The 15,675-nt window shown below is 33.4% G+C and overlaps 2 protein-coding genes across 7 annotated transcripts; both read right to left on the bottom strand.

Moving 5' to 3' along the window:
* Positions 1-3,356: 3,356 nt before the first annotated feature.
* Positions 3,357-9,318, bottom strand: LOC114274487 (cytochrome P450 CYP72A219). Of its 4 annotated transcripts, none has more exons than XM_028216430.2 (5): positions 9,180-9,318; positions 5,337-5,554; positions 5,007-5,254; positions 4,493-4,880; positions 3,357-3,958 (listed from the first exon to the last, which is right to left on the bottom strand). In XM_028216430.2, the coding sequence occupies exons 2-5, from the start codon at positions 5,532-5,534 to the stop codon at positions 3,533-3,535; spliced, it is 1,260 nt and encodes a 419-aa protein (XP_028072231.1). In that variant the 5' UTR covers positions 5,535-5,554; positions 9,180-9,318; the 3' UTR covers positions 3,357-3,532. The 4 variants fall into 4 exon arrangements, with proteins under 4 accessions (XP_028072231.1, XP_028072229.1, XP_028072232.1 ...); XM_028216428.2 differs by having other exon boundaries at positions 9,172-9,305; XM_028216431.2 differs by lacking the exon at positions 9,180-9,318 and adding an exon at positions 9,098-9,117.
* LOC114274486 (cytochrome P450 CYP72A219) lies at positions 9,026-15,330 on the bottom strand. 3 transcript variants are annotated; one of them, XM_028216421.2, is made up of 5 exons: positions 12,930-15,330; positions 11,179-11,396; positions 10,598-10,845; positions 10,081-10,468; positions 9,026-9,639 (listed from the first exon to the last, which is right to left on the bottom strand). In XM_028216421.2, the coding sequence occupies exons 1-5, from the start codon at positions 13,207-13,209 to the stop codon at positions 9,214-9,216; spliced, it is 1,560 nt and encodes a 519-aa protein (XP_028072222.2). In that variant the 5' UTR covers positions 13,210-15,330; the 3' UTR covers positions 9,026-9,213. The 3 variants fall into 3 exon arrangements, with proteins under 3 accessions (XP_028072222.2, XP_082740252.1, XP_028072223.2); XM_028216422.2 differs by having other exon boundaries at positions 9,439-9,610; XM_082884126.1 differs by lacking the exons at positions 10,598-10,845; positions 11,179-11,396 and having other exon boundaries at positions 12,930-13,450.
* Positions 15,331-15,675: the final 345 nt, after the last annotated feature.

Raw genomic sequence — 15,675 nt, 5'->3', positions numbered from 1 at the left:
AGTTTCTTGCAGCATAGTTGGGTTTTGAGTAGTGTGCATTCCGGGTATGTTATTCTCTTGTTTCACACAATTGTAACCCCCCCCCCCCCCCGGGCAAAACCCAAAAAAAAAAAAAGCGCTTGTAAAAAGATCAAAATTTGAGTAATAAAAAAGTATGTGTCACAAATATTGTCTTAATGCATGACATTCAACATCTTGTTGCCCCTCTTTGTGAACAATTATTACCTGCCACTTAATGTAATACCCCAAACAAATGTATAATGCGTCACTCCACTAATTTATTAGGTGCTCATGGTATGAGAAAATGCCGCATTCTATGAAAGGGAAATGGTAACTACCGTCCAATGAAAAGTGATTAATGTTAGTATATCGTAAAAAGTGTACTGCGATATATGAAAATGGATCATAATATATATAGGGATTAGTTTCTTTCCAATAGGGGTCGGCAACGGTTTATCCGATCCTCAAAAGCCGTCCAACCTGTCCAATCCGCACACAAATGGACGGTTTCGCAAATACAATGCGAGCGGATGTGGTTTGAAATATGACATCTTTGCGGGTTGCAGGCGGGTTGCGGGTTTAACCCGTACCCACAAGAAACTATCCACACTTTATTTATTTATTTATTTTTATCTTAACTATTGTTTTCATTTTTATATCCCACCTAAATATTTTTGTCTAAAACAAAACACCCTTTATTTTTTAAACTTACTCTAACATTACATTTGCTAATAGTATTATATCAACTGAAACTGAATGAATACTAATCATATTATTAATGTTACGTAACTGAACTTGTCCCGGATGAAGTGTGATTTGGAATTTTAAATTCCTTAATGAATATGGAGTTATAGTTTAGGATTTTGAAATATATGCTTGTGTTAGTTTATGAATTGATTTAAGATTTTGAATGATTTGTTTGTATTACGAATTGATTTTATTGTATTTTTAATTTTATAAGTTTTAATTCATTAATTATTAATGTTGGAGCATTTTAGAAAATGGGGAGAAAATGACCCAAAATAAATATTTACAAAATGGGAAAAAAATAAGGCTCAAAAATAATTTTTTGAAGAAAAAAGTCCAATCTGCAAACCGCCCGCAACCGCCCGCACATCCGCGAACCCTACCTGCACAAACCGCACTGCAGGCGGTTGTGGGTTGTCTTTTTCCCAAACCGCATAGATGCGGACGGGTCCAAACCGATCTGCAAACCGTCCAAATCCGAACCGCAAACACCCCTACTTTCCAATCCTCATCTAGAGTAGAGAGGTGTAGTGTGAGCTTATAGAGTTCACTACAAGTTCTGTTTCGATAATCTAGTTATTCATTTTTTAAAACTCTTCGTCTATATCATTTATTAAAAAAAAATTAAGTCGATTCAATAATCACAATATTTTTATTTTATTATATTTAGTTTAAAAAAAATAAATGGTTTATTTTTAAAAATATACTTGTCATTTATTTTTTTTATTGTCAAACATGATGAAATGAAGATGTTATCATTATTGAATTAATTTAATTTTTTTTAATGATATATATTAAAAATTAAAAAATAAATAATTTAAATTATTAAAATAAAATTAGGGATAAACTCTTTGGAGAGCGGGAGAGAAGCCTGTCTAATATATATAATATTCTATGCGCATTCAGCGCCAAGTCTCGCGTTTCACGCGAGGTCTGTTCCAATAACTCATGACATGACTCTGGTGCAAAAGTGCAAATATTTAAATTAACACTCCGTTTGCTAACAAAATGTTGAAAATTAGTCCTTCTCTTAATGTTGTTTTTGGTTAGTAAATTTGAAAAAGAATTTAAAAAGAGAAAGAAAAGAGATTGGTAAAATATAAATAAAATATATTTATATTTAATTTAATTTTTTTAAAATTCTTTTTGGGAAGTGATTGAGACTCCTCTAATCACCACTCTCACCATCCCATACGTACGTGGGGACTGATGATTAGAGAAAAAAAAAATAAATAAATAAAAATTATTGATCAATAAAACAGAGAAGGGGTCAGGGGTCATGGGAGTGTCCCTTATGGGTCGAAGTCATTTTTCATTCCTTTTTAAGTCTTCTAATCAATCAGGGAAAGGCTCCATCCACTCTTTTCTGTCCCTGTACTTGTCTAGCTAGTTGGCCCCACTTATAATGAAACACACCATAATACTCTTTTTAACTTTTCTTTGGTCATGAGTTATCATCAACCCTACAATAATTCACTCAGTGGTGGTCACCACTTAGTAGGTGACAGAGAATAGAAAAATATAAATAAATGATTGCGGTATGAATCATGATTCATAGTGATGATACATTTTGGAAAAGTCAACATAAGACATCATTCTTTATCAATTTTAATAATGATACATTTTGGAAAAGTCAACATAAGACATCATTCTTTATCAATTTTAATAATGCAAACTTTATTCGTATAATACTAGTCACCTTGCTTATTTTTATTTTTTAAAAAGTACTTTTCAAATAATTTTATTTTCTTATTTTTTATATTTTTTTATTTTTATTAAATTTTTTTAATATTTTAAGCAATTTTTTTACTTTTCAGACACACCTAATATAAATACACCTAAAAAGTAAAAAAATTATAAAAAAAATCTTTTAAAAATTCACTAAATACCAAAAATATAAAAAAAAATACAAAAATTCAGTACATTTTTTGTATTTTTATGTATTTATTAATTTTTTAAAATATTTTTTCACAATTTTTTATTTTTTAGATAAGGTGCATCTAAAAAAGTAAAAAAAAATGTTTAAAATTTAAAAAATATTCACTAAAAACAAAAAAATACGAAAACTAAAAAAGTTAATTTTTAAAAAACTTAATCCAGAAAACTCAAATCAAACATACTGATTTTTTTTTTTTTTTTGTCCTCTCAACCTTTTGCTTTCTTAAAAAAAAAAAATTATAAGGGTAGTAGATGAGGAAGCCCCCTATGGATATTTGTACTTCTCTAATTATTAATAAAAGTTAGTTTTTGCTGATAATAAAAAAAATCTTTCAAATAATGCTAGGCTTTTGGGAAAGGTTGTCTAGAGGAGAGAGATTTTAGAGAGAGGGACTAGATGGTGGTGGTTTGCATATTGTTGTCGGCAGCCAATGGTTGTTAGAACAAATTAGCACTGGTTTCAGTGACGGAAGTGATTATGGGTTGTCACGGACTTAGAAATCGTACTTATGTCACTAGCCCCATTGGATGTTTAGGGTTGTAATTGAGTCTTGTGCCTAAAATCCAGAATCAAACTAATCTTGGTCATCAACTTCATATGAGCATTGGTATGAAACAGTCTCATTTGATTTTGATTGCTAAGATTTCGACACCAGAAACTATACAAAACATTTAGCAAGACTTTGTTCTATATTCCATAAGCTAGTCACTGTAAATGTTACATAGTAAATACCTTCGTATTGAATTTCCAAATGCTTGTAAGCATATTAAATTTTATTCTAGTACAATATTAACCACAAAGGTATGATCCTCATTTTCACAAATTGTTGTTGCAAAGATTTAGATCCTAGATTTTCTGTAAGATCAAGTGAGCACCATGTTGGGGTTGGAGTGTCAAGATTTGGAAAGGAGCGTGCACATACGATGGAGAAAGCTGAAATGAGAAGTGTTGCAAAATCATTGCTAAGGCTATTTTTGCTTCCACCATTGCGAAGTTTTGTCCAATGCATATACGAGGACCCCCACCAAACGGAAAGAATGTGCCTGGGCCCTTTGTTGCCTTTGTAATTCCTTCAGAAAATCTCTCTGGCTTAAACTTCGTTGCATCTTTACCCCAAATTTCAGAGTCATGATGGATTGCAATCATTGGCACAAAAAGATCCACTCCAGGGGGTAGAACAACTTCTCCTAGTCTTGTCTTGTTTCGTATAGTTCGAATCATGAAGGCTAGTGGGGAGTATAACCTAAGAGCTTCATAGAGAATCATGGTAATCTGCATATGAAAGGTTACCCGAATTTTAAAGATTGAAACTTCATTAATTAATGAAGTGGTATTCTGTATATAATGCACAAGTATAATTAAATTGACCATGTACTCTTACAATAATGACGTGATACCCGTGTGCATATGCGTGTATTCCTTGCACACTCGTGTGAAAATACATAGACCTAAAATATATAATACATAAATTCGCAAAGCACAAATATAATACATGCATATATATATATATATAGATCATAAGGGGTATTTTGCGGTGCAAATTTAGAGTTTAGTAAAGAGAAGTCCCGCCATTCATGAAATTTTCACCTTCTTTTAATGCAATTGTATTGAACATTTAAATTTCTTCTTCACAAGATGATAGCTTTTCCTTTTTGATTGTATACTATTTGTGAACTATCAAATAATATTTGTCTATTAAATTTTTGTCCAATTGAAAAGATGATGTATGACTGGTAAAAAGTGTGGTAGTTAGTTCTACTAATTTGAGAAAAATTCCAAAAATTGATTTATGTGAAGAATACTCACAGTTTTAAGTTTATTTAACCCATCAGAGTCTGGTTTGTTGTCTCCAAATACTGCCAAAACCTCTTCTCTCGCTTGAGCTTGCCACTTTTGATGCTTACTCAACAAGACCATCGTCCACACAAGCAAAGATGAGGTGGTCTCTTGCCCAGCGATATAGAATAGCTTGCACTCATCAATCACCTCTTCTATTGTTAATGTGATGTTTTTCTCATTTCCTTGTTCTTGACTTGCTTTCAAATTTGTTTTCAATAGTATTCCCAATAAATCATCATTTCCATCGTCTCCTTTCATAGCTTGCTCTCTTTTGTTGATGATGATATTTTTCAGTAGAGTTCCCACTTCATTATAGATTGCTTTCATCCTCTTGTTTGTCTTCGTTGGTAGAAACCTACAAGCAAGTAAATCTTGAACAAATCTAGACATGAAGAAAGTAACCAAAATAGAAGGCTTCAAAATTATTTTCACCACTTGTTGGCTTGTTTAAGATATATATATATATATATATTTCAGATACCTCCATCCTGGAATGTAAAATGACCGCAAGAGTTGGATTATAAGGTCGGTTTGTTCTTTTTGAAGTTGGAATATCTTTTTTCCTTCTTCATAGTTACTACCAAATGCTGTCCGAGAAATCACATCGCCTGTGAGATTATCAAGATAAGGCCATACATCAACCTCACATGACCCTTTTGTTGATGAGACTAACACTTCCCATTTGCTTATCATCTCACTACAACTTGAGCACATTGCTGGTACCATATGCTATATAGCAAACACCAAACACATTGTTAAGCACTGACTGTAAGCACAATAGTGAAGAAAAGAAGTCGAGATTAGAGATTACCTTCAACTTTTCTAGATGAAAGGCTGGGTTGATAAGGTTTCTGTGCTTAGCCCATTTCTCACCTTCATACGACCCAAGCCCTCGTACTAGTAATTTTCCAAGTGGGTTATTGGTTGGTTTTTGAAAGACTTCATGGTTAAACAAAATCTCCTTTATATGTTTAGGATCTGCAATGGTCACTCTTGGTGTTGGGCCCATCCATTGAAAGTAATTTTTACCTGAAAGTTTCTTAGTAAAACAATTAGCTCTAGCAGAATAAGATATCAAGTAAAACGAGCTGTTTTATTTTTATTTTTATTGGAACAAGTGAAATAAACTTAAGAATCTTGATATTGATGATATAAATATTTGTATCACGTCTTCTTTCAAGCATATATAAGTTTTTAAATTAGATAATTGCTAAAATAGTATTGTAAATTAAAATTCAGAATACTTGCTTATTGCTATATGTAGTCAAGACATGTTTATGCACTTTTTAGAGAATGTGTTGCTTAATCTATTTATCTCACCACCACCACTAAAGAAGCCAATGGTAATGGAAGACAATATCAACCTAGAATTTTATGAGTATGATGCATCTTCAAGCTTGGCCCAAATTTAATTTGAATTTCTAAATTGTTGCCTAAGACTGCACGTAGCTAAAAAATATGTTGTCCAAGCCTAAAATGTTTTGAACTGGGATCTGGTTATTAGGATTGGCCCGCTCAAATTGCACCCCTGTTTTTCCATTTGTTTCATTCCCTTCCATTCAAATAGGTGATGTTTGATTGCCAGATTTAGTTATACTATGAGATTAGATGAGATGGAGATTGGATAGATGATAGGATTATAGATAGTATTATGTAAATAAGTATTTTTGAACAGATAATTATAATTATAGGATTATAATTTTAAATGATAGTAATTATTTTTGAACATGGGATGAAGGTGAAAAATAATCTGGAGAGATCTAATCCCGTAATTCCATAATTTTCATGGTATCACTTAATTTCCCATTTTCCCGATGTAATTCCCCATATCAATATTAAAATTATCAGAAGTTTAAATAGCTAAACATATAACTGATTAAAAATTCAGTGGGCTCAGATGCTCCCTATACTTTGACATCTATTTCTTATCCCACAATCAAACATCGAATTAAAAATTCAATGGTCCCATAAATTCCCTCCATGTTCAATCCGCCTTTTGTAATGCAAACAATCATGCACCCTTTACTCTCTTGCTATCTATATATTCTAATTGGTCAAACCTAATTTAGGAAAAGGAAAATTGAAGAAAAATAACATAAAATGTGACATTCAGCTAATTGGATACTTTAGTTATCCTTGGGATAAACAAGGCCACAAAAAAATCCCAGCAAAATGTTGTAGATGAAAATTTTGGAATTTTGAAAATTTTGAGTAGTAATCACAGAAAACCCAGTTGATGATCAAGAAAACACAGATTGGATTTTTATAAAGTAAATATTTTCGAGGTTATTATCAACATGGAGATCTTAATTTTACAAGAAAAACTCAAAATATCACAAATCTCATGGTGGTTTTGAGGAGACATACACATACCATGAAGGTTGACATAGTTAGGGTGGGATGGTAGGAGATGTGGGACAATATCGTCTGAGGACGTGTCCATGGATTTCGATTTTGATTCTCTCATCATTGATATCATCTCTTTTGTGTCTCCATACAACACTTTGTATGGATTTCCTTTGAAACCTTGCTCTCTCAAGCATTTCTCTATCTGCTTCGGCCTCAACCATACCCAGTTCACCACCTTCCATGCATATGTTACCAAAGTTACCAAAGCAATGGAGGCAATAATAGAGCTCACTGTTACTTCCATATTGGAGTGGAGAGAAAGAGAGAGAGACAGAGATCCTACCACTAGGTACAAGCTTTATATCATGATGTCAAACAATAGATATGTATTTTAATTATGTAAGCATGACTTTAGTGTCCCAAAACTATTGACCAGTGCTCTGCATTCAACATTTGAAATGATTGTTCATTTATAATGTAAGTAGGTGAGTTTGGTTTATAAAAGTAGAGTTTGTACAGTATAATTTTAGTTTTGTCAAAGCTCTGAATCAAAATTTTAGTTTTGTCAAAGTTTTGAATCAAAATTTATTAAGTTAAATTCGGGGGACATGAGTCTTAACAATCCGAATTTTATTATTAATATATATAATTATAAGACTTATTAGATTAAATTATTCTGCAATCCTGAGGAGAGGATGAAAACCCTATAAATATCTACGCTCTAATATATATTAAAGCTTATAAATATATATGTTCTAGAAGCATGTCTCTATATATAGTTTTATGAGTAATATATATATATATATATGTTTACGTACCAAGGCTTTGACCCAAAATCCAAAAGATTTAAAAAATCAATGGCTCCAGAGACTCAGAGAGCATGAGACAGAATCAATATTGGCTGGCTGGAATTAAAAAGACAATTTTTCGAACTCAAAATTTTACTCAGAAGTATGATATGTGGCTAACATTCAATCTAACTATGGGTTCCACAATACATTAATTTAATCTTAGCCACACAATACATTAATTTAATCTTAGCCACACACTACATTTCTTGGTTGTTTTCGTGGTTCTGAATTCTTGGACAGTAGAATTTTTTGAATTAAAAATTGAAGTATGAAAATCAAAACCTATATATACATATAAAACTTAAAAATTATGAAAATCAGATTTGATTGATATTGAATCAAATAGGATTATTCGTATCCGATTGCACAATAATCGTATCAATCAGATTTAGCATAATCCTAAGCTTATTCAGAACTCATTGAGTTCAACTCGGGATTAAGCTTGGATGAACTCTCTACTCAATCGAACCCATTTGAATTGTAACCTATTTGAGATTTTCCTAAGTCTAACAATGGAATAACTAAAATTGTGTATTAACTGACAAAAAAATGATAAAAGTAGCACCTAATTTTGTGTGTTAAGTACTTATTAATTTAAAGATTAAATGAGTATTTCAATGGTGTAACTAAACTATGTGCTTTGGTCAGATTAGTTTTTTGAGATGTGAATGCAAACTCTCAAATAATATATCTATGCATTGAGTATCGTTTGATTGTGAGAAACCGTACCAATGCATCTAACTAAACTTCGAAGTCCATTCAATATAAATGTTATACATATGGCTTTGCATTGAATTCCAAAGGCCTAGAAGCATATTAAATTTTACAATAATGTCAGAAATCAAGAATTCAGACAAAAAAGAAAAAATAATATGTGATTCACATTCATTTTAAATGTGGATCTCACCATATTAGAGTTGAATTTAAAGCACACTATTTTTCTTGGCACATTTTAGTGTCTGATAATGATAATGGAAAAAAACATCTTTCAAATGTGAAATGCTAGGCTTTTGGGATAGGTTTACAGAGGAGAGACAGATTTTAGAGAGAGGAACTAGATGGTGGCATTTTTTGGATGGTTGTGAGCAGCCACCAATAGCTGCTAGAACAAACTAGCTCTTGCTTCAGTGATGGTTAGTGGTTGTAGTTGTCGCCAACATAGAAATCATACTTATGGCACCAACCTCATTGGATGTCTAGGGTGTAAATGAGTCGCGTACAGAATCAAACTAATCTTGATCGTGAACATCATATGAGCTTTGGTATGAAATGAAGTCTCATTCGATCATGATTGCCACGATTTTGACAATACCAAAACATTTAACTATAGACTTTGTTCTATAAGCCAACGTAAATGTTACACAGTACATACCTTTGCATTGAGTTTCCAAGTGCTTAGAAGTATATTAAGTTTTATTCTAGTAGAATATTATACATAGTACATACCTTTTCACATTTTCACATATTGTCATTGTGGAGATTTAGATCTTAGATTTTCTGTAAGACCAAGTGAGCACCATGTTGGGGTTGGAGTGTGAAAACATGGAAAGGAGCGTGCACATATGATGGAGAAAGCTGAAATGAGAAGTGTTGTAAAATCATTGCTAAGGCTATTTTTGCTTCCACCATTGCGAAGTTTTGTCCAATGCATATACGGGGACCCCCACTGAAAGGAAAGAATGTGCCTGGCTCCTTCGTTGCTTTTGTAATTCCTTCAGAAAATCTGTCCGGCTTAAACTCTGTTGCATCTTCACCCCAAATTTCAGAGTCATGATGGAGTGCAATCATTGGCACAAAAAGTTCCACACCAGGGGGTAGAACAAGTTCTCCTACCCTTGCCTTCTTGAGTATGGTCCGAACAATGTAGGCTACTGGGGGGTATAACCTAAGAACCTCGTAGAGAATCATGGTTATCTACATATAAAAAGTTACAAGAATTTTGAAGATTGAAACTTTTTTAAATTGAAGAAAACTCATCTATGTACATACTTTCATATATGTAGGTATACCTAGCAATAAACATACACACATGTAAGCGGTATTTTGCCATGTAAATTTGGAATTTAGTAAAGAAAACTCCCTCCATTCATGACATTTTCGATAAAAAATTTTAGGAAACAAAAGAGAAGAAATGATATATAATTTCCTACTCCAATGCAATTATAGTAGGTATTTAAATCTCATCTTCAGAATATGATTGCTTTTCCTTTTTGGTTGTATACTAATTGTGAACTTCCAAATTATTGGATTTTTTGTCCTCCTGAAAAGATGTAGTATGATAGGCAAGTAGTGTGGTAGTCAGTTCTATTAATTTGAGAACAATTTCGAAAATTGATTTAGTTGGAAAATACTCACAGTTTTGAGTTGATTTAACCCATCATAGTCTGGTTTTTTGGCCCCAAATACTGCCAAAACCTCTTCTCTAGCTAGCGCTTGCCACTTTTGATGCTTACTCAACAAGACCATTGTCCACACAAGCAAAGCAGAGGTGGTCTCTTGCCCAGCAAAGTAGAATAGCTTGCACTCCTCGATCACCTCGTCTGTTGTCAATGTGATGTTCTTCTTTTTTCCTTGTTCTTGACTTGCTTTCAAATTTGTTTCCAATAGTATTCCCAATAAGTCATTATCTCCATCTCCTCCTTCAATAGTTTGCTCTCTTTTATTGATGATGATATTCCTCATTAGAGCTCTGACTTCTTCACAGTTTGTTTTTATCTTCCTGTTTGTCTTTGTTGGTAGAAACCTACAAACAAGTGAATCTCAAACAAATGAAGACATAAAGAAAATACCAAAATAGAAGGCTTTGAATTTATTTTCTCCACTTATTGGTGGTTTGAGATATATATATATATATATATATTTTTGACTTCACCTCCATCCCGGAATATAAAATGACCGCACGAGTTTGATTATAAGGTCAATTTGTTTTTTCTGGAGTTGGAATATCCTTTTTCCTTCTTCATAGTTACTACCAAATGCTGTTCGAGAAATCACGTCAGCTGTGAGATTATCGAGATAAGGCCATACATCAACCTCACATGACCCCTTTGTTGATGAGACTAACACTTCCCAGTTGCTTATCATCTCATTACAACTTGAGCACATTGCTGGTACCATATGCTACATAACAAACACTAAAGACACTGTTAGATGCATTTGCTGATGTGATATTGGTTCCAAATCTGCTTTAGTTAATACCTTTAGGCTGTGTTTGGATCATTGATTTGAGGAGTGATTTGGAAAGAGAAAGGTTACCTTTTATCTACTCAAATCCATGATCCAAACACAACATTAGACATTTTCAGTAGACTGTAATTTGAAATGGGAAATCAATGGTTTGGTATCAAAAAGTATTATCCTTTTCAAAAAATTTAAAATTCATCCAAGAATACTGTAACATACTCTATGCATCCAAATATTTTTAAAAAGAATCTCACATTTTGAGATGATTACCTTCAACTTTTCTAGATGAAAGGCTGGGTTGATAAGGTTTCTGTGTTTAGCCCATTTCTCACCCTCATATGTCCCTAGCCCTCTGACTAGGTATCTTAAAACTAGGTTTTGCTTTGGTTTTTGAAAGACTTCATGGTTAAACAAGATCTCCTTTATATGTTTAGGATTTGCAATGGTTACTCTTGGTGTTGTGCCCATCCATTGAAAGTAATCTTTACCTGAAAGTTGTGGCCATTATTTGTCAGGGTGAGAAGAAAATGAAAGACTAGGTCTAATAAATAAAAAATTAGCAGAATACGATAACAAGTAAAAAAAGCTTTTTGTGTGTGTGTGAGTGTGTGTGTGTTTTGTTTTGTTTTGATTGGAACAAGTGAAATAAGCTTAAGAATCTTAATATTGATGATACAAATATTTGTCTTATATCCTCCCATAAGAATATGTAAACTTTTAAATTGGCTAATTGCTAAAATAGCTATATAATTTATTTATTTTTTTGGTTAATAGATAGGAGAGTGATAATAAATATGAGAAATATTTACATTATCAAACAAACCGCCCACAATAACTGAAAAGTCAACAAAACCTAACAACCAATAAATCAACTAGCCCTGGCTTAACACAACCACCACTAAGTACATAAGCCCCCATAATAGGGGAGAGATAAACCACCACAAAGAGTATCAAACTCCTTTCCATAGGAGTTGAACTCGAGACCACACATCATAAAAGATGTTACACAACCACTAGGCCAAATGCCTTACGGGATATAAATTAAACATTCAAGAATAGTTGGTTATTGCTAACATTTAGTCAAGACATGTTTATGCCCTTTTTAGAGAAGGGTGTTGCTTAAAGTATTTTATGTAGCCAAGGGTTTTAGTCTCTGTTTTCCTTGTTTATGAGCTGGTTGCTTTTTATGGGTCTTGTGTTTTGGTTTGCATCTGGCTAACTAGCTGCCTAATGTTTTTGGGATGCTCTATGTTTTTTTTGGGGATAAATAAGTAAATTTTATTAAAAAAGTACCAAGGCGATACAAGGAATACAAAAAACAAACAACCCACAGAAGGGCCAACAAAACTAAGTAAGCAAATCCTCTACAAAATTTATAAAAACAAAAACATCAGGATCAACCCAACTCATGACCCAACTGTTCAATACCAACAAAAGCCTATTCTCTAACATCCGGATGCTCTGTGCTTGCTATAGCTCTTATTTCGCTTCGGATCTTTCGTGTGAACTCTTGTTTTTCTTTATGGTTGAAACATTAATACATTTTCTTTTGTAGTATTTGTGTTACTGCCACTAAAGAAGCCAGTGGTAGTGGTAGTGGAAGAGTAAAGCAACCTAGGTAATTTGCCCAAGCACGGTCTAAGTCCGCACCAAATTAAAAAATATATTGTTGAATCCTAAACAATTTTGAACTGGGCTGTGGTTTTCCAGATTGGCCAGCTCAAATTGCACTCTTTTTTATTTCTATTCATTTCATTCCCTTCCATTCAAACATAGATTTTTTTTTTTTTTTTTTATACCCAGAACACTCCCAAGGGAGGACCTTAGGATCCACCCTTACAAGCCAAATTGGGGAAGCTAGCCGATCGCAAACATAGTTTTGAATCTCCTCTTATCCAAAATCTTTTTTATTTATTTATTTTTATCAAACTAATTTCCATATTTTTTTATAAAAAGAAAAATTCACAAAACAAAATCTGAACCTCATATGGTTTTGAGGAGATAGATATGGATATACATACCATGAAGGTTGAGACAGTGATGGTAAGATGGTATGACGTGCGGGACAATATCGTCTGAGGACGCGTCCATGGGTTTGGATCTTGCTTCTTTCATCACCGATATCATCTCTTTCATGTCTCCGTACAACAACTTGTACGGATTTCCCTTGAATCCTTGCTCTCTCAACCTCTTCTCTATCTGCTTTGGCCTCCACCACACCCACTTCACCACCCTCCATGCGCATGTTAGCAAACTTACCAAAGCTACGGAGCCAACAATTGAGCTCACTGTCACTTCCATATTGAAGGGGGGAGAGAGAGAGAGAGAGACAGAGAGAGAGAGAGTAACCACTACCACAAGACACCTTTATAATTTTGATGTCGCACAACAGGTATTTTAAATCATTGGATAAATCTATATAATAATGGGAGAATTGTTTTTGAATTTGTTCCAAAATGTATGAGAAATACATTTTAAATCAATGGGGTAAATCTTTTCAAACAAAAAATTAATGGATCAGATCATTTGTTTTTTTGCCCATAAACTCTACTATTCTCTCTTCTTCCTAAAATCTTTTTTCTATCATACATTACTCTTTCTCAAGGCATTTTCAATGGTTCAACAAAAATTTCATCAAATCCTAATAAAAATATGGCCAATTCCTCTATCTGATATTAGCCACTCTAATGGTGAACTACTGTAACTTTCATCAAAACACAAGATGTTCGGAGAGACGACTGGCCGGTTGACTGGCAAGAGCAAAATAAATTTTTTTTCCTTTCATTTCTGTTTCCCTCAATTCCTTTGCCATTTTTTTCCTCCTCCATTAAATCTTTTCCATTTCTTTTTGCCTCCATTAATTATGGACTTCAAAAAACAAATATAAACAGATTAACCTATGACTAGCTTAACTTCTTATTTGTTCACTTCATTTTCATCCTTTTCTTCTTCCTCATCCTCTGATGATGAATGTGATGATGAAAAAATTGTGAAACTTTTGGGTTTTTATGAGATATACTGAGATGTGATTCAGACAAACCAATAGGCATGCTCGCAACCTTTTACAAGAGCAGTTTCTTGAAGCACTATCTTATTCAAACAAATGGCAAAATTCCATGATGATTCTCACAACCCACTTGTTGACCCTTCCCCTCTGTACTCTACATTTTCCACTGAAAATCACAATCACTATATACGTAACAAATCTTATCAACAAACAATAATAACCTTTAGGCTCTGTTTGATTGCTGAGAAAATGGATAAATTAAAGCAAGAGGAAAGAAAAGCTTCAAAACCCTAATCTTTCTCCTTAAAATTCCACTAAATTGAACCTAACCCAAGTATTTGACTCGATTGTTTTTTTCAAACCCAATTCTAGTTTATTAAAGAAAACTAGAAAAGAACATAAGAGATTCAAAGTTTTCATTTTCTCCCTTAATTTTTCTCAAGAACCAAACAAGATCTATGAGAAAGCAAACTTGTTCTTGGACCGACAGATTGTCGAGGTCATTGGTAAGCAGTTGACCCTTAATCTCAACGACGACTGCACTCATGTTGATATATATATATATATATATAGCTCAAATGACAAAACAAAGAATCAGAGAGAAAAAGCAAAGGTTATACAACTGAGAGCTTTTTAGAGAGAAATGAAGAAGTTGGTAAAGACAAAGAGAGGTTTGGAGAGAGAATCTATCGAATAATGCTTTGAGAGTGCTATGCCTACTTGTTCTGGGAATTATACAGTTAACTAGATGACCGGGGGGGTAACTGGCTGGATATCTAACCGATCGTCCGGTGGGTCCCACTCCCAATGTTCACGCACAATAAATTGGTGAAAGCTGGCCCAAGTCCTCCGTTTGGTAAAAGATTTGGGATGTCCTCAATGAAAAGTTTTATGAAACCATTGGAGACCAAAAAAGTATACTTTTTCATCAAATTTGAATTTGGTGATGGATTTGGTTAAACGTTGAAGATGGCCTCAGTCAGTGTCCTCTACCTCTCCTCTAGCCCTTCTCTTTCGTCTATCTCCTCTTGCGACTATCGCCATCGCAACGCCATTGACCACCTCTTCTCTTGTCGTCATCTTCTCTCGACAACACGACTGACCACATTTTCTCTCTTCTCACCTTCCTCGTTCGTTTCTCTCCTCTTCCAAGGTAAATTACAACTTCCAACTTTTGCAAGTCATGAAATTTTTGTGGGTTTGTAAAGTTCAATCTAGGTTGTACAAAGAAGTGATAGACAAAGAAGCCATGGATCTTCATAGGAGAAAAAGCTTAAGTGGAGGCTGGGTCCGCCAGGTGAACAAGAAAAAGAGCAAGCTTCCTTGACCCACAACAATGGTGGAAACAGAGTACAGAATGGTTGGATAAACAACCAGAAAGTATCGTTCTCAGATAACCCAATTGGAAATACCTTAAAAGCTCCATGGTCATCTTTTCCATTTATTCATCAGATCCAAAGCTCACAGACCTATGGTGGCACTAAAGGAGGGGTGGATTCTGCAAAGGTACTCTTAGCTTTTTAATTTTTTATTTTTACATAGTCGTATTATTTGCTTTTTTTTTTTTTTTTTTGAACAGAGGATATTTACTCTCTTCAGTTACATTGCTAGATGGATGTTGTTGTGGTTCTTGCTTTATTGTTTTACCTTTTCTTATGTTTCTGATATATTAGATGTAATGGATTTTATTTTATTTATTTTTCTTTGTTTTCATTGGGTTAAATTTGTATTTTTTTTTGACCATTAATTGTGTTTTCAAA

This window comes from Camellia sinensis, chromosome 8 (assembly GCF_055761805.1).
Source record: "Camellia sinensis isolate YWXY chromosome 8, ASM5576180v1, whole genome shotgun sequence".
NCBI classification, from domain to species: domain Eukaryota; kingdom Viridiplantae; phylum Streptophyta; class Magnoliopsida; order Ericales; family Theaceae; genus Camellia; species Camellia sinensis.
This window is presented reverse-complemented; position numbering and strand designations above follow the sequence as displayed.